The sequence below is a fragment of the Rhamphochromis longiceps genome, linkage group LG13 (genome assembly GCF_057381845.1).
Source record: "Rhamphochromis longiceps isolate RC_006_pf linkage group LG13, R_longiceps_female_GT1.1, whole genome shotgun sequence".
Taxonomy (NCBI): domain Eukaryota; kingdom Metazoa; phylum Chordata; class Actinopteri; order Cichliformes; family Cichlidae; genus Rhamphochromis; species Rhamphochromis longiceps.
Genome location: NC_140569.1, coordinates 19,695,784 through 19,720,387, shown reverse-complemented (window position 1 = coordinate 19,720,387; position 24,604 = coordinate 19,695,784). Strand labels below are relative to the sequence as shown.

At 38.8% G+C, this 24,604-nt stretch overlaps 3 protein-coding genes across 6 annotated transcripts in view; 1 reads left to right on the top strand and 2 right to left on the bottom strand.

Moving 5' to 3' along the window:
- mlip (muscular LMNA-interacting protein) overlaps positions 1-7,514 on the bottom strand; it is a 40,890-nt gene extending 33,376 nt beyond the window's left edge. For 3 of the 4 annotated variants that reach the window (XM_085428314.1, XM_085428316.1, XM_085428317.1), the window contains exons 1-2: positions 7,352-7,514; positions 1,130-1,255 (exon numbers count right to left, since the gene is read on the bottom strand). In XM_085428314.1, the coding sequence (XP_085284440.1) occupies positions 1,130-1,255; positions 7,352-7,381 (156 nt within the window). In that variant the 5' untranslated portion in view covers positions 7,382-7,514. The remainder of the gene's footprint in view (positions 1-1,129; positions 1,256-7,351) is intronic. The other variant, XM_085428318.1, reaches the window with a different exon arrangement.
- Positions 7,515-12,423: 4,909 nt separating this feature from the next.
- LOC146655743 (sterile alpha motif domain-containing protein 3-like) lies at positions 12,424-15,051 on the top strand. The gene is made up of 6 exons (XM_085428886.1): positions 12,424-12,517; positions 12,864-12,882; positions 13,290-13,374; positions 13,465-13,629; positions 13,920-14,126; positions 14,359-15,051. The coding sequence occupies exons 1-6, from the start codon at positions 12,424-12,426 to the stop codon at positions 14,659-14,661; spliced, it is 873 nt and encodes a 290-aa protein (XP_085285012.1). The 3' UTR covers positions 14,662-15,051.
- A 2,962-nt stretch (positions 15,052-18,013) lies between these two features.
- LOC146655742 (disks large homolog 1-like) lies at positions 18,014-23,434 on the bottom strand. Its single transcript, XM_085427973.1, has 7 exons — positions 23,275-23,434; positions 22,784-23,026; positions 22,510-22,599; positions 22,185-22,262; positions 20,824-21,096; positions 20,578-20,676; positions 18,014-19,155 (listed from the first exon to the last, which is right to left on the bottom strand). Exons 1-7 carry the CDS (start codon positions 23,290-23,292, stop codon positions 19,045-19,047), a joined length of 912 nt encoding a protein of 303 aa, XP_085284099.1. The 5' UTR covers positions 23,293-23,434; the 3' UTR covers positions 18,014-19,044.
- Between the last annotated feature and the right edge of the window lie 1,170 nt (positions 23,435-24,604).

The window sequence follows — 24,604 nt, the reverse complement described above, 5'->3', positions numbered from 1 at the left end:
TAACACAATGATATAAACTTCCCAGCAAATTCATCGCAAGGTCAGATGAGTTGCACAATAATAAAAAGTAAATAAGAGCAGGCATCTCAGACTCTCAGCTCCCTGTTCAAGTTAATGACCATACTGTTTACCAAAAGAAAGCTTCTGCTTTCTGAAAAGAACCTGGCTGCAAGATTTAGTTTGCCAAGCTGCAGCTGAACAACCACAAGATTTCTGGAAAAATGTCCTTTGGACAGAACAGACTGAACTGGACATTATTGCAGTCCACACATTTTCACATTTTGTGAAAACCAAACATGTCAGCACAAACACCTCACCCCAACAATCGGGAGCAGTGGTGGAGGGGAGATGAAGTGAGGTTGCTTTGCAAGTCAACCGTGAATGCTTCTGTATACCAAAATATTCTAGAATCAGGTGTGAAGCCATCTGTCTGATAGTTAAAGCTTGGCGCAAACGGGTTCGTGTAACAGCACAATGATTCCAAGCACTGCAGCAAGCTGCAAATAAAGCAAACATTCAAAATGTTGCCCAGTCAAAGTCCAGACCTCAACCTGATTGAAATGCCGTGTTGGGATGTAAACAAATGTCCACAACCCACAATAAAATGAGGTAACATTAAAGAAGAGTGGGCCAAAATTCTTCCACAGCGATGCGAGAGAGAGTTATACAGAAAAAGATTACTTCAAGTTAGCAGTGCTAAATATGCTTCTACATGCTACTAAATCATAAGGTGTGATTAGTATTTCACAGAGCTGCATAGAGCTCTATGAAAACTTTTTTAAAGGACTTTTTTATGCTGTCATCCGATTTAAGTAAGGACAGAAATGTAAACTTCTCGTTTTAACACCGAGTCTGCAATTTCAAAAACATGATTACTTCAACTTTTGACATAAGCTGGAGGAAGTTTTTATATAACAAGTCAGATGAGTGGGCTCATATTCAGTGCTAGTGACTCACCACTCAAAGCATGAAGCATGAAAGCGTTGCTCTGCAGCAGCGCCACAACCAATACAAATCAGGCATAAAATTTGATCAATGTTTTACAATCAAATTGTTTCAAAGATGAATATTAGTTATTAGTTATATAATTATTGCTTTGCCATCTTGTGGACAAGTGGTGCTGCTGTACCTTATCTGGTTTTTCTGTCAGAGCTCCAGATCTCCCCTTCTCAGTAAAAATGTTTTTAATTGGCAATTTCTGCACTGCTGGCACAAACGTGAAAGTAGAAAGCTTTGACGGCACTCCTACGGAAACCTGTAGAACAGAGAGGAGGGGAGCAAATCATTCATATAGTATGGGAGAGCATGCTGAGTCAAGCATAAAGAGGCTTATCCTCAATTAAAAGCTAGAAAGCAAAAACAAGTTTAAGGAAAGATGCCGAGCGCCCTACGAAACGTTGAGTCGCTCCCATTTCTGATCTCTTTCTGATCACAGGGTTGTGTAACTATGCCCGACCACTAATTATCCAGCATCACACTTTCACACAGATGAGGCAATTAAGCACTCTACAGCTCAGTGGCCTGACACACATACCCTCAACAAGGAGTGATGATTGCAATTAAATCAGCTCCTGTTCTCATCAGCATCAAATAAGCAAAAGATCCTCCTTTGTGTTAAACAAACACAACTGAGAGTAAAACTGTAGCGTTTCCACTGCAGGAGTTTTCGTCACAGGGCCGGCTTTTATTTCCATATTTTGGGTGAGAATATTCATGGGTTTAGCGCTGCACAGCGGGTCTTTTGAAATGCATGTGACAGATGTAATCACAGCTTTGCAGGGAGTGATACTAATGGACCACTAAGAAAAAGCTCAGGAAAACTTCAGGGACCAGAGGCAGACTGATAATCTGGGCATTTTGTCAATGTCCAGAACATTCTGTGGGTTGGACATAATTACTATTCTGAGGCAAGAACCTCAGATTGACTGCCTGGAAGGAAATTGCCTAAATACTAATCAATGCTTCTGTGTGTCTGTGTAACAACAAAGCAGTCTGAAAAGTCTGAAAAGTGCCAAGAGCTGTAGATCTTCAAAAACTAGTGAAACCCTCATGGACTCTACAGCAGAAAGAAATGTTGGTCGCTGTTACTAATTTCCCTCTTCATGACATCTACACTGAAAATATTCAATAAGATGTACCATTTTAAAATGAATGAATTTCCTGTTTTAATATTTCAGAGATGCTGTTTTTTTCTCCATATTTTAACCACACGTTGAATTTCACCAAATATAATAGATTAAAAATGTTACCTTTTACGATTGTATTTATTCTTTTAAAGGTTTTTTTCTTTGCTTCTTTTTACAGTCTAGATAAGTCTTTATATAACTCTGTAGTTAGAATGGTAATAAGCCTTAAAATTCAATTGGCCACACTGAGATGCGCGCACTGGGCTGTTTCACTCATATTTTATGTATTTTTTTTAAAGAAACTACATCGAAAGAAGCCGGTTAAATAATTTAGTAACTCATAAGGTCTGGCTCTGTGTTCACTCACCACAGCTCTGATGAGATACGGAGATAATAGAAAAAAGAAATGAATGCAAAACTAAGAAAGAAAGAAAGAAGCCAAACAGAATCAAGTGGCATTGTTTTTATTGTTCCTGCTATATAAGTGATCAGCTCATCACTGTTATCCTGATGATATTTACCATTTCACAACAGCAGCTGCATCTATCAAGAGAACTAAAACTTGAACAACAACAGAGCCATGACAACAACAAGAAACAAGAAGGTGCTTGTCAAAATGTCAGTGTCATCAGAGAGAAAAACACTGAAGGGGAATGCACTAAACGGGATTATCATCAAAACAAATACCACAGTGTATCAGCTAGAAATGCTGTTAAGTGCAAGTTCTTTGGTGGACCAGCTGGTCATGGAAATGTCACAGATTCTGCAAAAGTCCTCCTGGAATCCACGCTGGAGGACACAGACACTTCTTTTGAAGGTTAAGCTTAAAGTTTAGCAGGATATTAAAACAGTAATAAAGCTGTGGAGCCGTCCAACGTTCATTTTTACTGCTTTGTAAAGAGATACGAGAGTAAATAGACTTTTCTGTCAAGAGTTAAATGACATATCACTCTTGTGCTAAGCTTAGCATAAATGATATAGAGAGGCAAAATGATTAACATGGCACTACCAAAATATGCTGCTCAGTGTGGTGGGGTCAGCTGCAAACAGCAAGCTGAAGAGCGAGGCCGCTGAAGCGTCTTGCCTAATCAGTGGAGGTTATTGTAGCAGATATTTGAGGCAGTGCTAAAAATGGATCACAAAACCTTTGCTCTTCAGTGTGTTCGGAGAATGAGCCAAACTACTTTATAAAGGAGCTTGGATAGAATATTTACTCAGATAGTTACAAAACAAGATTTCTTATTCATGTTAAATGTAAAACTGCATTCCCTTATTCAGGATATCATTTCATTTATATTGTATGTCACGTAGATGTGTATTGCAAACAGTGGAATGTAAGTAGGTGTGATGTTTGAATTCCTTACAGGAAATAAAGACTTCAGCTACAGGTTTTTTCTTTCTTTCTTCAAAAATATCTTATTAGACTTTGACCCTGTGGAGGAGGTTAATAATAACTAATGATTACATGCAAAGTGCTGTATAAACAAATACTGTGGAGTGTGAAAAGAGGTGGGTGAAGGAGAAGTGTTTAGTGTGTCATAGGAAGCCTCCAGCACTTTAGGCCTGTTGCAGCAGAACTAAGTGGTTCAGGGTTACCTGATCCAGCACTTTATCAAGTTTTATTAAAAAAAAGGAAATTTTTAAGCCTGATCTTAGAGGAGGATGTGCAAATCCATATTGGGAGCTGGTTACACTGAAGATGGTCCTGAAAGTTGAAGGCGCTGCCTCTCATTCTATTTTATTCTACCGTATGAACCACAAGTTAACCACCAGTTTGAGAGCAAAGCACTCAATTAGGTGATATGGTACTATGAGGTCTTTAAGACAACGTCCTGATTATACAAGACTTTATATATGAGAAGGAGGATTTCAAATTCTATTCTGAATTTAAAAGGGATCCAATGAAGAGAAGCCAGTACGGGATGTATGCTTTGTCAATCTAGTCCCTGTCAGTTCTCTCACCATATTCTGGAACAACTAAGACAACCTGAAAATAAGGAATGAGAGTAGTCCAGCCTATAAGTAATAGTAACCAGTATCTAGTAATAGTAGTAGTACTAGTTTTTCAGCATCACTTTGAGACAGGATGTTTCTAATTTTAGAGATATTGCACAGTAAGAAAGCAGTTCTTCGTATTTGTAGTAAATATGCACATTGAATGACATATCCTGGTCAGAAGTGACTCGAAGATTCCTCACAGTGTTAATGGAGTATTAGGTTAGACACTATGTTTCTAAAAAAAAATTAGGGCTGAATTATAAAAGCAGGAAATGAGAGGCCTTCATGTCTTTAAGACAGTCCTGCAGTTTAAATAACTGGTGTATGTCAGCTGTCTTTATACATAAATCTGGGTATTATCTATCATCTACATAGCAATGAAAATGTATGCTATTCTTTTAATAATACTACCTAACATAAGCATGCATAATGTAAACAGAACTGGTCCCAGCACAGAATAGTTGACCTTAGTGTGTGAGGAAGACTCCCAGTTTACACGAACCAACTAGAGTCCATTAGAAACATATGATATATACTAGGGATGGACTGATCCGATATTACGTATCGGTATCGGTCCAATACTGACCTAAATTACTGGATCGGATATCAGAAAGAAATAAAAAATGTAATCCGAACCATTAAATATCAAAAAAGTACCTCACAAAACTTGCAAGGTGTGTAAGTTCATCTCTGAATGTTTGTAAAGCATTCCAGCGTTAAGCTTAACAACCATGGTAAATGGTAAATGGCCTGCATTTGTATAGCGCTTTTCTAGTCCATAGGACCCCAAAGCGCTTTACACTACATTCAGTCATTCACCCATCCACACACACATTCACACACTGGCGATGGCAAGCTACATTGTAGCCACAGCTGCCCTGGGGCGCACTGACAGAGGCGAGGCTGCCGGACACAGGCGCCACCGGGCCCTCTGACCACCACCAGTAGGCAAACATGGGGTTAGTATCTTGCCCAAGGATATTTGGCATGCAACCAGGAGGCAGCCTGGGATCGAACCATATATGGTGCGAGTGCCTCTTCTCTCTCCCTCCCTCTCCTGCTGCTACTTCAATCACGAAACTGATTAATGTCCGTCTCTCTTGTTTGTTTATTGCCCACTTCGCACCAGAAAGAGAAAACCAGCAGCTGAACAACAGCAGCACGTTTAAGCTTGATAAGCTGTTGTTAAAATTTTAAAAACTCTTTGACCATTTATCAGCACTATATATTAGGTAAAAATTATATATGCATATATAGTAGTATAACTTTGCTGGAACAACACTTCCTGGTGCGATGCCCTCTGTTTTGGTGGGTGTTATGCATAAATAATTAATAAGGAAACTGAATAAATGATTACATAACATTTTATTTGGGGGGGTGTCTTGGAGAAAATGCTTCTGATCATATTTAGGCTGCATGTTTAGTGAATACAGAAGCTGTGGAACTAGCAAATGATGAATTGTATGCAGTAAGAGCAGAGAGAGGGAAATATTTATTTAAACTGCAATAAAACAAGGTTCTCAATTTGCGTGTGTGTGTGTGTGTGTGTGTGTAAAAATAGTTATCAATAGTGGCATTTGATGATTTTTTTTCATATTTACCAGAAACAATATTAAGGTTAAGTTTAACACTGTCAGTACCTAGTCCAATTTTAAGTGCAATTTACCATTAAAACAACAACAATAATTTTGTTTTGAGTTTTGTGACATCTTAGACTTCTGTGGCCGTGAGGAGGTTCAGTTATATCCAACGTGCCACTAATCAGCTTTTTATAAACAACCTGGATAAATTCTCAGGCTAAAATAATCCTGCGTCATCACATTAACTTGTTTATGTACTTGTGTTATTATGAAACCCCCTTGTTTGTGAGTCCTCTGTAGTCATAGCAGAGTAAGTTTACATGGTGAAAGGTTAAAACAGGCATTTCCTACTTGCCTGGCGAAGCCCTCGTGAATGTTTGAGTGTTGCTGAGGTCATGATGTCCTCATGGATCACATTTCCAGCCACCACTGGCTTAGTGTGCTGCGTGTGTCCTCACTGTGTGCGAGTGCCATCACTCAGTTATGTCTTGTGGTCTGTCAAACCCGTCCCAAAGACCTTATAAAAGCTGCATTAAATCATCTCCTGAAGGAGACCACCCTGTGTGGGAGCCTTCAGGGACTCCCATAAAGTGACCTCCTGCAAAATGAAAACTCTGTTTTGAGCAATCTCAGCATTATGAATGAATGCCAAGGATGTTATGCTTCTTCAACATTATCACAGTTTTAATATCCTCAATATTGTGCACTTTTTGCATTTTTTTTCTTTAATATCTAAAAATTTAGAGTTAACTTCTCACATATTGTTATCAGTCCTTGTTATTCACAGTGCTCAGTTAATTTCCATAATTACAGCTGTAAAGCCCAGACTGCTGTGTTCCACAGATGCTAAAATCCATATCAAAGCAGTACATGCTGCGCCACAGCACATGCATAAGGAGTTGGGTGTGCCACTAAGCAAAGAGTTTAATTACAGCAAACACACAACCCCTCCAGCGTAGTCTGTGCAAATATAGCTCACAGCCAGCTGCTTCAGAGCTCACTAGGCTGTTGCTCAAGATTATAAACAAATATTATCATTACATATCTCATACAATAACAACAGCAAAGCATGTAAAGGCATTTCAGTTAACGCCTGAAAATTTTAGGGCAACATGTACATGGATAAAAAGGCATGTAGAGAAAAATGAAAGTTTAGTGATACTGTAGCTAATAAAAGTCATATATAAAGTTCCAGCTATATATTAGCATTACTATAAGTTCTATTCTTGTAAGTTATAGTTCTGTTGTAGTAAAAGTTAGCATTAAATCACTGAGAAATTACTCTGAGTGAAAATGTGGCAACCGTTAGTCACCGGACCACTGAAAATAAACTGCGTCTAAGTGTTTATGTGTGTAAGCCTGGAGGGTGGTGATGGCTGGTAGAGAGCACAGAGAGAGTGTTGTTTAGACAGAATAGTGTTAATGCATTCAAATTAAATTCCTGGTTTCCTTTTTCTAGCAGGAAAATAGCCTTGAGGGAAATATTCTTCTAAAAACGTCATTTTAAACTAGCTCCACTGGAAGTACAAAAGTCAAAAGAAGGCAAAGGCGGGTCAGTCGCATCACTTCAGCTTTATAGCAATTACCCAAGAAGAAGTTTAAATGTCTTCAAGAGAAAAAAGTATATATATTTCCAAACCATCTTACCTCTCCCGTACTCAGATTTAAACTGTCCATTTCGGTCTCAAATGTCTCCCCATCCAGAAGTTTCTCTTGAGTCCAGACTTAATAAATGACTTCACATGGAAATCAAAGTAGATATGGAAAGCAGGATGCCCACTTTTCAGCTCCTCTCATGAAGTTCAAAGTGTATTACTCTTGGTGTGTGTATCACCCTGCAGATTTCCTTTTATAGACACATAATAGCCACAAATAGCTTGCAGACAGCAATCTGCCTGCTGGGCAGTGGTAACAATGTTCACAACAGGAGCAGCACACACACGGGAGAAAAATAGCCACAACTGTTTCATTTTGCTTTTGACTTTCTTTTAAAATAAACTCTCTCTTTTTCCTCACATTTCTCACAACTCAGTTGAGTTGATCCGGTTGTCACCCACAAATCTTTACAGTTCCACTGTAATAATACTACTTTGTCCGTAACACGGTTTTAGAAAGCATTACTTTTCAAAAAATTCAGTAATCGCATTACTGTTACTAAAATTACTGCTTCACAGTCAGACACACAAAAGAAACTGTCCTGAGTGGGAGCTTTCTTTCAGTATTTTTCTTACTTTTATTGTTTTAGAGCTTCACACCCAACTGGTAGCTGAGGATGGCCCAAGTGTTTGCTTCTGATTGTTGTATGATTGCAAGGCATTTACCTTAGAATATAAAGTACCAAAATCAATAGAACTGAATTAAATAGGTTTTACATTATCTTTTGTTTTAGCTTGTGTCTATTGTAATTTGTATAAGTGTTTGTTTCCTAGTATTTCACTGTGCAACCCTCTGTCTCATTTCCATATTTATGCCTTGGCCCCTCTCCGATTCCTTGATAAGTGTTAGTATTCATGTCTGGCTTTTGAAAGGTTTGTTTCCTTTCCTGTGTTGGTGTTTCTTCTTATCGTCTGTTGTTGAATGTGCTCACCTGTAGTCCTCCCCCTCCTCTCTCCCATCACTCATCAGTTTCTTGAACCCTTAAAGTCCCTTATAGTCTTTCATCGTGTGTGATCCTCTGTGGATTTTCCTTGGCATGTTTCTGTGTTTCCCATGCATGCAAATTTCCCACAAATGGGACTAATAAAGATTATCTTATAAGGACAAGTCAGTTTTGTGGGTGTGTGTGCGTGTGGAGTTGAAGTGGATGGTTGGAGGGCTGATGGGTGAAGCAGACATCATCTGTTACACATATAAAAAAGTATGTCTGTGAAGGTTCTCAGTCATCCAGGTCATCGTAGTCAAAGGAGCTTGCAATGAAAGGCGTCTGGACTTTTCACTTCTCATCCGAGAAGCTTCTTCAGTTCAGAACTGACGCTTTTCTTTGCAAGCTCCTTGGAATATACAAAAGTATATTGTCTGACAGAGGCCAGATTACAACAAAAAGAGATGAATGTGAAATGGATTATTCTGTGAAAAGTATGTGTCTTAGAAAAAAAAAAGATTCAAAGGAAGGCGTTTCTGAACGTTTTGTTGTTGTTTGGCAAAGCTTTTGTATTAGCAGAGAACACTGAATAATAGCGCCTTTGTCCTATTTTCACGTGTAACCACCAAGAATGCAGCAGTTTGGTGCACCGAGGACAGCATTATAAAATTACTGTCATTTTTTGGAATGAACAACAATTATATACTTTTAAATAAAAATTCTATATAATATCAGATGATCATTTACAGTGTCCAGATAACCTAGAGTCCTGTAAGCCAGCAGACCAATGTGACATTTGCAATAATGAGATATCAAGCAGAAACAGAATTCATTACCCTGTTGCAACATCGACCTCCCGGCTCCCTTATCAGTGAGTGAAAACAGACCTCTGAAGTGGATGCTAATCCTTTACGTACACTACATTCTTCATTCCTGTCACAGCTGTTCTTGTCCATTTCCACCCTGCTGTCTCCCTCTTCCTGCCTGTCTATGGCAGAGAAAAACACATTAAGATAAAGCGTACTCCAACCCTGCTTCCTCTTCCTTTCTATTTTACTCAAACTGTTGTATACTCTCAGAAATATTGGCATTTTCTTTTATCGTGATAAGTATTCGACAAGTGCCCGAAATGCATTTTGAGTGGTAAATCTTGATAGCTTCAACTTTTAAATTACAGCCTCGAACGATAAATGTGATCGTGTTTCACCTGACATCTGGCATCCATCATAAGAGGGTGTGGGGGAGAGTCACATGTAGGCAGGAAGCATGACTCTTAGCTTTCATCTTTGAGGAGATTTTCTTACGAGTGTAGTGACACATCGATTTGGGTGGCATAAGTGAACATCAGCAGAGATGTGTGTCTAATCCACTTACAGCAAATCAGCATTTGAATTAGCAATTATCTTGACATAATGCTGTCATCATAGTCATTACTGCATTACATGATTACATTAACTCAGCTCTCAGATGTCAAACCTCGTGTACCCCTGAATGCTATCTCCTTATTTGGTGTCAACCATACACCTGCGCCTTTCAAGACTCTGATCTGCCTGCAAAATACTCAAAACTGCTTTTTTTCAGTAGTTCCTGCTACAGATGGAGTCTCCACAACTACATTTTCTCCCTCAAACAGACACGAACGCACGGCTGCAGTTTTGCTTCAGACACAGTTATTGTTCTTGACGACAGTGAACATCTTCAAGCTTGTGTTAGTGGTTGCAGTCGTTTGCACTATGTGGAGGAGATAAATAGTAAAGGAAATTTAAAAAATCATGGCTAATCCAAACAAACAGCACTGGATTCTTCTTCTCTTGAAGCCACTAAGGGACGCTGATTATGACGGCACAATAGTTGAAACACAAGCAAAAAGGTCTTCCCTGCAAAAAGCTTCCACGTGTGCTAATGATGGACCCAGCTGAGACATGCGTGTTCAGTTGTTCATTACTCTGTAACATTATGAATGCGTGCGGATGGAACTGGATAGCAGACAAGAAAACTGTGTTTTAGCGTTTTGACGTCTTTGAAGCTTTCACAAATTTGGGCTCTTTCTCAGTCGAGGTTGTGGAAAAAAATGCATGAATAAGATTTTCTTGCCTGTGGAGGCGTCTCCCTTCCCACTGGTTCATGTTACACATGAATGAATGAGCTCAAGAATAGTAAATGTTGTCTGGACTCAAGCGAAATGTCTTGTAAATTTTACAAATGGTGTTTAATATGGCGTTATTTTTCTGCCACTATTCTGAGCGCACGTAAAAAAAGAAATTGCAGGTGCAAGTGTTGCTTTTTGAGACGAAATTTATTTTACCTCATTTGAGTTGTGAACGAAATGCATTCTGGGATATTGCATTTCGTCATTTCGAGCTGATTGGAGACCAAAACAGTCAATCAAATTAGTTGCATCCAAGTCTGTACTTAGGGCCACTGGGGGAAAAAAGTGGGCAAGTCTTTTTTTTTTTCTTCTTTTCCTGAATTCTGAGAAAAAAGTCAGAATTCTGAGATTAAAGTCAGAATTCTGACTTTTTCATCAAAATTATTTTTTTTCAGAATTCTGAGAAAAAAGTCAGAATTCTGACTTTTTTCTCTGATTTTTTTTCCAGTGGCCCTAATCCTCTTCCGTAAGTCTGTGAATGATTGGTTTTGTGGCACAAATATAACGGTGTACAGAAAGAGTTGAACGCTCACGGGCAGAAGTATTGAGAGCGCAAGCAACACATTGCGAGCAAGCGCCAATGCAAAAACTGAGCGATAGGGGCTGCTATTGTGTGTGTGTATGGACAATAGCAAACACTGAAAAACATTTTTTGCCTGCAGCAATTAATTTCGTTCACTCAAATTTAGCTTTTCTTCGCTCAAAATAAATTTCTTCTCAAAATGCAACACTTGCACCTGCAAATTTTTTTTTACATGCGCTCAGAATAGTGGCAGAAAAATAACGCCATAGTTTGATTGTGTTTCTCAAAATGTATGGACATATTTTGGAAGTTTAATATTCAAAAATGTTTATGCATTTTTAAAACTAATGCATTTCAGATTATTTTGTTTTGCCTTATGGTCAAGTGATGAACATAGTTTGACAAAGTTAAACCTCAAGACTTGGGTTAAAATGGGCAATTAGTATGTCATTTTTATCCAGAAATGTTATTTTTGCTGTCAAAATGATAATTGTTGGCAAAATATATCGGAAAAAGCTTGCCAGCTAATTCAACTAATAAGAACTAATATAACTAATATGACTATATTAACTGCAAAGATGTGTCTTTAGACATAGCCTGCAAGGCAACAAGTCTGCAGTTAGGTAATACACTCTCAGAAATAGCGGTACGAGAGAAGAACATTTTTGTACCTATAGGTACATTTTTTTAAAATGTTCCCTTAAAAGTACAATACTGGTCTTTAAAAGTCCAGAAATGCCCCTTTAAAGGTTCAATTTGAAATAAAGTACAAATCTGTACCATTTTGACCTGTACTGCAGTGGCAGAATGTGGTAATGGGTCAGCATGGGAAAATCTGGATGGGCCTGGTTAATTGTAAAATTCATATGAGATGTGAGTGTGCTCATAAAAGCTACATGTTATAATCAAATCTGTTGGTCCTCTCCTCTGTACGTAAATTATCCTATGATGCAAAGAATATCTGTAACCTACCTTTGTGTAAGTTATGTTAAATTATATTTAAAAAAAACACACACACAATGACATGCAGGCACAACCAAATGATGTTAAAAAAAAACTGGTCCATTTCCATTTTATTAAGTTCCAGTTATAATTTTTTAATGTTTTAAATCTTTCAAAAACGTGAAATCATTTTACTGTTATGTTTGGACTTTACTTTTTTGCTTTAACTACATCCTAGAATTGTTCATTAATTGTGAGGTTTTTATGGAATTTGCAACATCAAGTTAAACCGAGGTTCTTTGGAAGTTAAAATGTCAAGCAGATTTTTATGTTACGGTGACTACATTTTGTAAGTTACAAATATAGTTCGCCAAGACAGCATAACGGTTTCTAAACAACTGCGCATTAATACCACAATGTTGTATTTTCATGTGTCAAGTTCGCAACGCGCATTAATCCCAAAGACCGAAAAGGCAGCAGTGATGAGTGCTCCGCCTCCGCGCTGACTAGCGTTGACACAGAAAATGACTCTCAGGGGGTTATCCACGGAGGAGCTCCTTAAAAGGTTGATGGAAGAAGGCATTGATGTGTCAGACGACGAGGCGCAAAGATTTAGAGGTAAGTCGGGTGTGATTTTGTGTTTTTATAAAAATTACAACGTGTAATTTTACAGTAGAGTTAGCAAAAGTCCGAAGAGCTAGATTTAACATGGGCGAAAGCTAGCAGTTAGCTAAGTTTTAAACAAAGAAAGGTACAAATGTGGACTATTTAGACTGTTGGTGGAATGTTCAACGTCTGTCTGCCCGCCGTATTCGAGTGTTTTATCAATAAATAGTGTCGAACCGTGTACAAAAATGTAAAAAAATCAATAATTTCTCAAAACATGCTAGTATGTAAATATAGCTATTAACAAAATCGTTTTCTAAGCAAAATTTATCCCATCTAACTTGTTTCCCGCTCAAAGGGATTTTAAACAATGGAAGGTACACATTTGTACCATTCCACCTACTTAGTGGGATTTTCGAATATGAGAGCTGTAAGCTCTGTGCAGGGAGTACACTTACTTACATTTTTATATTACCAGTTAATTTATATTAACAATTAATCAAGAGAATTAATTGTAACTTCCTTTTGGGGAATATAGACAGATTCACAATGATAGCTTATTGTTATTATTATGTTATTAAGTTTGGGAGAGATGTGGCTGTTTGTCCACGCCCATTTTTAAAAAATTAAAATCAACTTTAGCTACATTGATTTGACATTGGTCTACAACATACTATTTACGGTAATAACAATATGATTAGAAGAATTGAAGAACAGAAAAGCCCCCAGGAAAGGATAAGAGTAATCAGTGCACTGTGGGTTGTCTTTCTTATGTTTGAAACAGGTACCCAACCCACTCAGACTACATCCAGGTAATCAAAGCCCTGATTGTGAAGTATCCTTTAAGAGATGTACACGGAAATGGTTATGTGAGTACCTCTCCTTTTTTGTTTCTTTTATAGATTATATTAATATAAAGTAAGCATAATTAACTACTTATATACATTTGAAACAACTAGGACACCTGGCACAGCCAACTCAAGAGAAAGTTCAAAGCAGAACGGGCTCCCCTAATCAGCAACGAAGAAGTGAACCGGGTTAAAGAAAAGTTTGGACGCACGCAGAAACATCGGACCACAGAGGAATCCAGCAGCTCCTGTCTGAAGAGACTGAAGCCCTCTCTCGTAAGTCCTCACACCCTCAGCCTTTAAGAGCTAAGGTAACATATGTAGTCTTATTATGTTCACTGTAAAGCTAAAAGTAAACATTAATTGAAAGAAACATGTTAACAGATAACATTAACATAGAAAAAGGAACTTCACAGTTGATTTAACAAAAGTCAGCTCAACTTGCAATTCCTATTCAACATTTTTGCATTTTTTTCAAAGCATTTGGTGTACAAATTACCGCATTTCGAGTAACATTAACTTATCAGATTTTACTTATGATAATACTGATATCTGCTTTGACAAAGGATTCGTGCTTTGTGGGGGAAGATGCAGCCTCCGTTGATGCTCATATCAAGGTGCTAAATGATCAGCACAAGAAGCTACATCCTGACACAGCACTGGTGAAAGACCGCATGACAAAAACCTTTGCATGGAGACGTCGAGAGGTAGCTGAAGGAATGTGTACTGTGGACCTATTAAAGAGATATCCATTCCTGGGGACATCTGCAGGGGTAAGAATTGTTAAGATGATTGGGGAAACAGCTAATGATTTTTTGTCTCTAAATCTGATTATTATTTTCTGTACTAACTGATTAATCGATCTGTTCATTATCTTTAGAATTTTTGTTCACGGGTTAAAGCACTTTACATTTATCTCCAGTCTGTGTCTTTAAACATGTCAAAAATTTAAATCCTCAATGTAAAATGTCATTCTTTTGTCTATTCTGCTCTTTTCATTTCCAGTTGTGTTATGAGGTTGATTTAATGCATCCCTGCCAAGACAACATCTGTCGCCGCTTTAGCGAAAACTTCACTGCTGTTCTTCAAAATGTTCTTCAAATGACCAAGGATTTGCCACTGAAGAAGGTCTCGCTGGATGAGGCCTACATCTCAGCATTCTCCACCTTCTTCATGTTCAACATGACCTACCCTGCATACTTCAAGAAAACACTTGTCTTTCTTCAGAACTGCATTGTCAACATAGGAGACCAGGGAGACAAACCCCTGCCAGTAAGTGTCGCCAGGGTACTTAACCAACTCTATTAAATATGCCCCCACTCCACAAATGTTCAAAATGTTCAAAAAGGGCATTTACTCTGAGGAAGTTGATTATACATGTTGGGTTAGTACACGCACATGAGCCTCATTTCAGCATCACTTGTGGAATAAATGACTGCCAGGCAGCTTTTTCCAAGTATCACTCTTTTCGACGCCATGTGTATCGCAAACACAAACCCTCTGTTTTGAATAGCCTTGAGGTAGTTGAAGATGGATTTGAAAACCATGCACACAAAGAGGTTGAAGACCCACACACACACAGTTCAGACGAGACGCACACAGTTCAGCAGCCCACACCACCTAGTATGGACAGTTTGCTTGATAATTTAGGAGATCATTTATTTAGCTTTATTCTCAAATGTACTGAAAAAAATAACCTTCCACACTCTGTTCAGCAAGACATCGTTGATGATCTTAGTTTTCTTTTGTGTTTTTTTAAAGAAAACTACGACTCGTTTATTCGTTATCATTTGGATAAACATGGTTTCCGCCTCAGTGATTGTCCAGAACTTGAGCAGGTTTTGTCTACTTCAGATTTTTTCCAGAAAGCATGTGATTCAATTCGTTCACCATTTATGATAAAAGAACACTGCAAATCAAAAATGAACATGACAGAACCTATCAGTTACACAGTAAGAGACCATTCTGGTGTGAAAATTGGTAGTTATTCGTATGTTCCAATCCTACAGGTATTAAACAAATACTGTCAGGTGGAGGATGTGTGGGAACAAATTGTTCTGGATAACCACAGAAATCAAGATGATGATGTTTTGACTGATTACAAAGATGGCATGTATTTTAAAGACCACTCATTTTTCAAAGACCATCCTCAAGCTCTAAGACTTCATTTTTATGAAGATGAATTTGAAATTGTGAACCCACTTGGTGCAAAACGAAATAAATACAAAATCTGTGCATTTTATTATACTATAGGAAACATAAGTGGAAAACATCGCTCAAAGTTGAGTCACATTCATTTAGCCTTACTGGTTCGCCATTCACATTTAAAAGAGTGTGGGCTTGAAACTATACTTCAGCCCTTGATAACTGACTTGAAGATGCTGTCCACAGAGGGTTTCACTATCTGTGTCGATGAAGTAGAGCACACAGTTCATGCTGCTCTTGCTACCATTTCATGCGACAACCTTTCTGCTCATATGATTGGGCGTTTCTCAATGTCTTTCAATACAGGCAGAATATGCCGATTTTGTATGGCCTCGCACTCGGAGATACAACAGCACTTTTGTGAGGACCATTTTGTTATTAGAACAACCAAAGTACATGAGTACCACATAAACTGTGTGGAAAACAACCCAGAGAGTGCTGCTTTGTACGGTGTGTATGGTAACTGTACATTTGATGCACTGCCTTATTTTGATGTGACCCAGTCTCTTCCCCCAGATGTAATGCACGACTTGCTGGAGGGGGTTATTCCTTTGGTAATGAACTTGGTTATTTGTAAAGCTCACAGGGAAAAGCACATCACCATATATGAAATCAATGATGAGCTGAAAAATGTGAAGTTTGGGAGGAATGACAAGCCGAACAGACCAGTGCCACTGACGGAAAAGATGCTTCGAAATTCTAACATAGTTGGATCAGCCAGTCAAAAATGGTGCCTTTTCAGGCTCTTGCCTTTTTTAATGGCTCCCCATGTTCCACCTGGCACTCCATATTGGCATGTGTTCTTATTATGTTCAGAAATCGTAGATCGTGTAATGGCTACAAATGTGAGAAAAGATGAGCTTGCTCATTTAAACCTGCTTATTCAAGAATTTCTTGAAATGACTACAAAAGTCTTTGGAAATGTTTTAACACCCAAGTGTCACTACCTTATTCACTACCCAAGGCTGATTTTGATGTATGGTCCTCTTCGCCCTTTATGGTGTATGAGATATGAAAGCAAGCATCAATATTTCAAAAATATAGCGAGTAAATGCAAAAACTTTGTAAACATCACTGCAACTCTTAGCAATCGTCATCAAATGAAACAGTGCTGGGAGTTTTCTTCAGGTAGGTTGCTTGTTGACTTTGAACATTCACTCAGCACAAGTGTCAGTGTGCCATTTTCATCTCTGCCAGGTGACTTACAGAATGCTCTGGAAATGAACAAAAGTTTTACAGATGTGCATTTTCAGGATAAAGTGCTTCAGCGTGTGTCTGCTATATCTGTCAGCAGTGTCAAATATGAACTTGAGGATGTTTTTGTAGTTGGCCATGTACACACTGAAGCCATACCTATATTCTTTAAAATCAAGTATATTTTGAATGTTGATACTTGTTGGGTATTGTGTGGGAAACTGTTACTTCCTCGCACTTATGAATGTCATTTCCATGCTTACCAAGTGGCAGTTGACAATGACTGGATCCTGTTCAATCCAGGAAATGAATTAGATTTTCAAGCTCTAGACACCTATTTAGTTGATGATAGACTGTTTGTGTCCTTGAGGTATTCTGTGTGACGTGATTGCAAGAACATTTTCCACTTTGTCTATATATATGACATATATATATTCTGGCTTGATGAAGTAGAGCAAAACATTTGTGTGGACAGTTTTTTAAATACATGACATCTCTGTGATCCGTCAAAACATTGTGTTCAGGTGTTTAATGTCTTTATGTGATTGTTTACTTTTTTTTAAATGAATGTATTTTTCTTAACATGTCCTATGGCAATGTATGAATGTAATCAAGGATGTATTCCTGTGGTTGTTTAAATGCTTTGATGTGATTCTATTATCGAAAATAAATAGTTAAATAACCAAATATTTTGGACTATTGGGGGTACATTTTTGTCTCTTTAGGTACGAAATAGGTTGTCGCTGGGGGGGTACCCTCATAGGTACCCTATTGTACCCTTTTCAAGGGAACATTTCTGTACTATAGTTTGAAGGTACATTTATGTCTTAGGAAAGTACATGATTGTACTTCAGATGGTACAACTTTATAAGGTACAAAAATGTACCAAGCCTAAAGGGTACAGAAATGTCCTTCAAAAAGGAACACCCCCAGCGACAAGCATTTGTACCCTTTTTGGTACACTTTGGTACCCCTATTTCGGAGAGTGTATATTATGTGCCTGTTATGAAAGCAATAAGTATATAATATACCTATATATATATACGGTATACATAAGGCTAAAATAAGAAATAACTCTCCAAGGTTCAAAGCTATCCTGAATCACGTAAACCTAAAGTTTTTCATTATCTGAAGACTAAAAATCACTGCAGTAAATCTGACATTGTCAAAGGAATTTGTTTCCTACAGTAAAGGCACTTATGAAAACATATGCACTGTGACAATCGTCCCAGATTCACAGTTTATTATCTAGTCCTCCAAATCCATGTTCATCCTCCTCATCTCCTTCTGCGAATTTAAACAAACGCCTCTTGAGACAGTTTCAATAGACTCTGAATTGAATTTCGCACACTGGGTGTGCTTTCCAAACAGGTTGTATCCCTAAAGGAATATCACCCAGGAGTCATCACTACCATATGTTAAAGAAGCAGACAATTTTTTGTGAGCAAAGGAAGAGTGAAAACAGAAACAGAAGCATTGTGCAATCTTACATTTGCACAAGTAAACACGCCTCCTGCGACTCAGATAAAAGCCTCTTGGAATATTGATATTGCTGCTTTTTATTGAGAAAGTAACACGATGTAATTATGCATTTACGGTCCGAACATTGTAGGGCTGTGGAAGCGAGATTGCAGATTCCTCCTGCGATGTGTCCGTTCTCTCCCTCAGCTCTGCGTATAATCTCACAAGTGTGCGTTTTGCTCATACAGCAGGTGTGTGAAGATGAGAAGCGGAGTTCAGTCAGTCTCAGGTCTCTGTGGGATTCAGACTCCCTGCTGTGCACTCTGTTCATCCATGTAGCAATTTATCACAACGTGGGCTATAAAAGGTTTAAGGGCTTCACACTGTCATGGGCGGAGACACTGTGTGCCTCTCCGTCCATTACTTACACTCCGTGGTGTGAAGCAGAGGTATCCAGCAATCATTCGCTGTTTAAGTGATCACATTTGACATTCCAACCTGTATTTTATGTGGACTTTGCAGAGCTGTACAGTCGTCTTAATTCAGCTTTGCACGAAAAAAAAAAACATTTCTAATAAGCATTTAAAGCTTTAAAAATATTAAACACTATCAGCAGCAGTTGAAACTGACAGGCAAACAAGCTTTGCAGTGACAGTAAAAACCACAATCCAACAGTCTGTTTCAAACCTAGACTACACAGTAACATCAGTGAAGCTTCAGTACTGAAATAAAGCAAATAGCTGGAGAGTAACAGTCTGTGTCCTGCATCTCTGCAGCACCAATCTGTGGTCAGGGCAGACAGAAAGCACTGTCACAGCGGTCAGCGTGCACTCATTTGCCAGGACACTCAAAGTCACGTAGCAGTTCTCTGCAGGGGCTTTGTGTCAAGAGCTCCACATCTTCATCTGAGGTAGAGGGATGAGTGAGGATGATCCGGGGGATCTGCCACATGATTGTTAGAGAAGGAAACAAGATGGAGTAAGGAAAGAGGCAAGCTATCAGGTGATATGATGTGAAGACGCTGAAGTCTCAGAAGAATAGTAGTATCTACTACTCCAGAAGACAGGACATTCTTTTAAACTCAGGTGGAAAAATGATGATGTCCCATTTTTTACTTGATCAATTGACTGAGACTTACTCACGGCCAAGACATAAAATATTTACACCCTGCAACCATTTTCTTATTATTTGTTTGCTTGTTTTTAATTGAGAAAGTACACTAAAAATTTATTCTTGGCTCTCATAAACACGAAGCAATAATTTTGAGCAAAAGCCAACTGAAAAAAATCCAATCAAAGGTTTATTTAAGTGCACATCCTCAAATCCATTAAGATTAGAGTCAGGAGTTCCAAATTAGGTGTCCAATATCAGCACTACCTTAGTGAGAGACAGGTGGAATATGGTTTCTCCGATTCTTGCATTCTGCTTTCTGTTGAAGTGTTTGGTGACATTATGCCAAATGTTAAGCATTTTCCCCAAAGCCTTCATGGTTGTGCAGACATCTGGCAAGTCAATTTGTTTGAAAGTCTTTACACAATGAAAAAACATCATCAACAAGGGATGCAGTTTTTTAATGACTGCTAATATTGCCAAGATAGTTTGCCCTAAGACATTCAGCTCACACACACAGTCTCTAGTTGCAAAAGGAAGCCTCCAAGATCTGCAGGTAAGTCTTGCAACCATCGCGCTACAATTTAAAGAAAATGTGTTGCAGGCACACAAGGAAGAAGCCTTTGCTGTACAAAAAGAGCAACAGAGCAGAAATATTAGCTTACTAATGAGTATGTCTGACCAGAACAGGCAAATTAAGCAGCCACGGTAGCAGCAGACGTGCTCTCAGCAGATAAAAAAACAGCTTTTCATAAGAAAAGTTCTAACGACTGAGAAGCTCAGAACAGTGGAAATTTGATGGTTTGGGAGGTTGTTTGGCTGCTTCTGCGACTGGGCAGCTTGCACATAGTAAGCTGCCTCTTATCAAAGAGTGATTGAATATAATGTAAGTCCATCTGCGTGACAGTTAAAATCAAATGAAGCTTTCAACAAGATGGAGACCAGATACATTACTAGAATGTGACCTCTGTGTTTATGATAAAAAATAAGGACAAAAAAGCCATTTCTCCTAAGAGCACAAAACTAGTGTCTAAGGCCGGTCATGTATTTAGTTTTTCCACAAAAGATTTTGTCATTTGTCATTAAGACATTACTGAAAAAAATTTATTTTTCTTGTGATGTTTTTGTTAATACAATATTTTTACTTGTGGGGCAGTTTCAGCTTTTCCTGATGTGTCTCAAGACACTAAGATTTCCCTGAAAAATAATAACAATAGGCTTTATTTCAGAAGGAAGGATAAGAAATCTGCTTACTGTCATCGTCTGTTTCCCCCCTGCTAGGAAATCGTTTTTTGTTAAAGCCTCCGCCACCAGCTCAGACACAGTCCTTTTCAGATCACTCTCCAAATCAGACTGAAACAAGAGAAACAGAGCAAATTGGGAAGAGGTGCAAAGGAATTACTCAAGGAGTGCTGTTTCCTGAAGGTTCAATCCACACATGGCAGGTGGGGAAAAAGTGCGTTTTGTACGCTATATAATATATATTTGTAAACCACCCACAATGCCGTTGCCATTGCACACAACCGCCTCAATCTTCTTGGATACACAGTCTTCTGCGCTCTGCAGCTCGAGCTGTTTACTCTGGCCTCCGCCGTGCTGGCTGCACAGCTGCCGTCCAGCCACGTCCCGAGGATCCTGAGACACATCCAGGTCACGCACCACTCGAGGTAGAAGCCTCTCTCTGAGCACTTTCATCTTGATGCAACTCCCAGCATTCCTGAGGGCGCTGACCGCTTCGTGGTGGGTCGCCCCCTGCATGCTGATGCCATTGACCTGGGAGGGTGATAGTCACATTACACTTTGAGGAGCAATGAAACTAGGAGCATGAGTCAGAGGAGTCACACACACACACACACACACACACACACACACACACACACACACACACACACACACACACACACACACACCATAAGTACTGAAATAGCATGTCTAAAGGTAGATATTCACTTCTTAATTGCGGTTTTCTGTTTCTCACAGCAGTGATTGTCTCCTCTGTTAGTCTTATGATGCCCTCCACTGGTCAGAAGAGGAACATCAATGGGAAGTACCTGAGTTTTATCTCTGTGTGTTATTTAAATTCACTCACATTTCACAAACTTGCACATACCGCACCCTTACATGTCTTGAGCCAACACTGCTTTCTTTATAATTGGCTATAGGAAAATGAGAAAAAGGTGTAGCAATTTACTGAAACTTGTAAATACGGTACTCTGCCATATTAAAGGTAAAAATTAAATCAAAATATTTGGCATGTACCTTTAATCTTCAAAGGAGTCTGAAATTTCTTAGGCAAGCTTATCTCTTCATGTCTTTAAGTAGTCTTCAGGAATAGTTCTCCAAGCGTTTGAAGGAGCCGAATGTTCCTTAGGAATGGCTTTTTCACAGCCATCCATTCACTGATATGCTTCAGTGAACTTTGGATGGATCAACTGAAGGACCAGATCCATCTTCTTAGCTGGATTATTCCTATTTCTTAAGGACACGACTGTCAGACAACATACAGAGATATGCCAAAATACTTATATACTATAATTTTGGACATTTTTTTGTAGAATCAACTAAAGAAGTGTGTGTGTGTGTGTGTGTGTGTGTGTGTGTGTGTGTGTGTGTGTGTGTGTGTGTGTGTGTGTGTGTGTGTGTGTGTGTGTGTGTGTGTGTGACAACTGAAAATGTTCATGTACAGGGCTGAAAATGTGGGAAAGAAAAACTTTGAAAAGACCTTCAGAAAGCCTGGAGAATTATTGCTTGACCACTTTTAAAAAGGCTGCTTGGAAGCAAAATATAAAGAAATGAGAGGTGGCTCAAGACCTTTGCACATATTGATTAAATCAGAAGTTATTAATAATTATTACAAATACCTCCAGCAGTCTGTCTCCAACATGGATTCCAGCCTTTTCAGATGGCCCCCCTGCAGTTACTCTGGAAATAAAAATGCCCTGAAAAGAAACAGATACAATAACCTTGGATGAAATTATTGTTTAAGTATGTAACAAAAGCCTTTTGTGACTGGGTAATCTCTTCAAGTTGCACACAGATCTATATGAGTTTGACTAAAACCAGCAAATCCATGAGAACCTCGGCAGCTGCTTCTCATCATCTTCAGTCAGGCAGCCAAACGATGCGCTATAAATGTAGTGTTGCAAGAGATTGAGCAATACCCGACGCTTCTCCACCAGCACTCACCTCATCGTGATCTTTGTAAGGCAGTGAGCCCTTTCCACCAGCTATGCTGATTCCCAAACTACCCCTCTGACCAGACACTTTGATCTGTAACTAAAGGAAATAGTTTTGTTAGAGCTAAAAGGCTAAAATCCTGTAATTTGAGGCCTGATGGAGCAACACTCCCTGGTATATTTAAAATCAATTAGTAACAATTTAACAGAATGAACACACTTCTCTGCAGTGACTACAGTAATCCTGCAGATGCAATGTGACATTTAAGAAAGACTGAAGTTACTCTTAATGGCACTTGGGAGATGAATGATTCCTGAAGAAGGGACTTCTCGGTCACCACAGAAGATTTCTGATGCACTGTGATTGATGGGATGTTTATGCTGTGGACGGGGTCTCCATGGGGAAAAGAGCCCACTTTAATAAGAGCTTTGTGATGCTGAAATTTCCTGCACTCTTGGGTTTCAACTCTCTGGTGGCGAAACAGACGAGGTAAGGCATCACACTCTGACAGCTCGCCCGCACCAGCCTGGTGATAAGAAATAATTTCATGGTTTTACTGGCTTTCTGTGACATATATAGATGACAACATTTAAATTTTATTCACTGGGCTTATGAAAGACACTGATTATTAGAAGAATGAAATCTCCAGTTACAAAAGTTTCTTGGCACAGGATGTAAAATCTTTAATTGGTGAAGAAGGGGAGCAGAGAAGCTTTAAGAGATAACAAATTAAGCAATATCATCTGATTGAGATATCTAGGCTGGACAACAAACCTCCTCGGGTTGTTTCATTTCCTTTCCGTCCTCCTCTGTGAAGCGACTGCACACACTGTCACTGGGTGGCAGCACCTGAGATTCCTCCTGTAGACGCTCTCTGCTTGCCACCCAGCTGAAGCCTGGGATGACCCAGGTTTTTGAAGTGGTCCTGAGGGGCTGGTTAGTATGAGGATTTCTACACTCCTGGAGTTGGTCAGAAGACAGTGCCTGCTGCTGAAAATTTGAAAGTCAATGAGATGTTTTGTAGAAACGATCTAATGACAATGATGGCTCAGGGTTAAGTAAACCTTGAATGCAAATGTACAGTTGTCTGTAGCAAAGGACCAACGTGGTTGCCATTCTGGTCCTGGGACAATGTTAATACTTGCTAGGAGAGACCATTAGGATTTTGTGCACCACAGTACATCAAAACAGTCAGTATCCTACTGCAGTACCTTTCCCCTTACATAGTTTTAAAGCTCTGAAGAGCCACAAAGACAAAAGCTGAATTCATCTTTCTTTCTCTAATTTTTGCCACAATTTTTCCTTCCCATGACTGTATGACTGAAGCAAGGCAAAGAAGGAATAAAGAATGATGACATGCTTTAAACACATTGGTCTCACTTATGGAGCCCATACTTTAAAACAGTAGAAGGTCACTTGAGGCAGTGCTAAATGTATCAATACAAACAGGTCAGTGAAAGCTTTTTAATAACTCACAAAAAAAGATTTAAACTTCTTTCAGTACCAAGGCTAGTACACTTGTCTTTAAATGTTTGATCCAATTTAAAAGTGCATGAGTACTAGCTTACTTTTTGATGCCTCGAACTAAGATAACAGATCAATACATACGTGTGCCCCTTTGATCTATAGCTCCAGTTTCACTGTGTTTGGGTGTGGACTGGAGAACACTATATATACTGTATATACACTGCTCAAAATAAATTAAGACAACACTTTGTCATCTCAATATAGCATGAAGTCAGTCAAACTTCAGGGATGTCAATCTATTTAATTAGGAAACAAACCATTGTGAATCTCTTTCACCTCCGTTGGTGCAAATGAAAGTGACAACAGCTATACTCAAGAGCCAAAAACAGGACAACACCTCGAAAAAGAGGATGGTTTTGCAGGCCATGGCGGATCCATATGTGCTGTCCACAGACTATTGCTCTCCCCCTAATAACAATAATTATACATCCATTTTTTTGGTGCTGTTCAAAGCACTCAAGGTCACCTTATAACAAAATATTAAAACATGAACGACCGTGAAAGACACTTAAAGACACAAATAATATGAACTTAAAACATAAAACAAAATAGTTATTGTTTTTGAGTTTCGATTTGA

What these genes read in the sequence shown, in the direction of transcription:
- LOC146655743 (XM_085428886.1), top strand. Translation starts at nt 12,424, where the DNA reads ATGACTCTCAGGGGGTTATCCACGGAGGAGCTCCTTAAAAGGTTGATG. An exon ending in ATGTACACGGAAATGGTTAT is followed by an intron (nt 13,375 to 13,464) that starts GTGAGTACCTCT and finishes TGAAACAACTAG; the next exon opens with GACACCTGGCACAGCCAACT. An exon ending in AGAGACTGAAGCCCTCTCTC is followed by an intron (nt 13,630 to 13,919) that starts GTAAGTCCTCAC and finishes GCTTTGACAAAG; the next exon opens with GATTCGTGCTTTGTGGGGGA.
- LOC146655742 (XM_085427973.1), bottom strand. An exon ending in TTGGAGACAGACTGCTGGAG is followed by an intron (nt 21,097 to 22,184) that starts GTATTTGTAATA and finishes TCACCCTCCCAG; the next exon opens with GTCAATGGCATCAGCATGCA. An exon ending in TGTGCAATGGCAACGGCATT is followed by an intron (nt 20,677 to 20,823) that starts GTGGGTGGTTTA and finishes CTCTTGTTTCAG; the next exon opens with TCTGATTTGGAGAGTGATCT.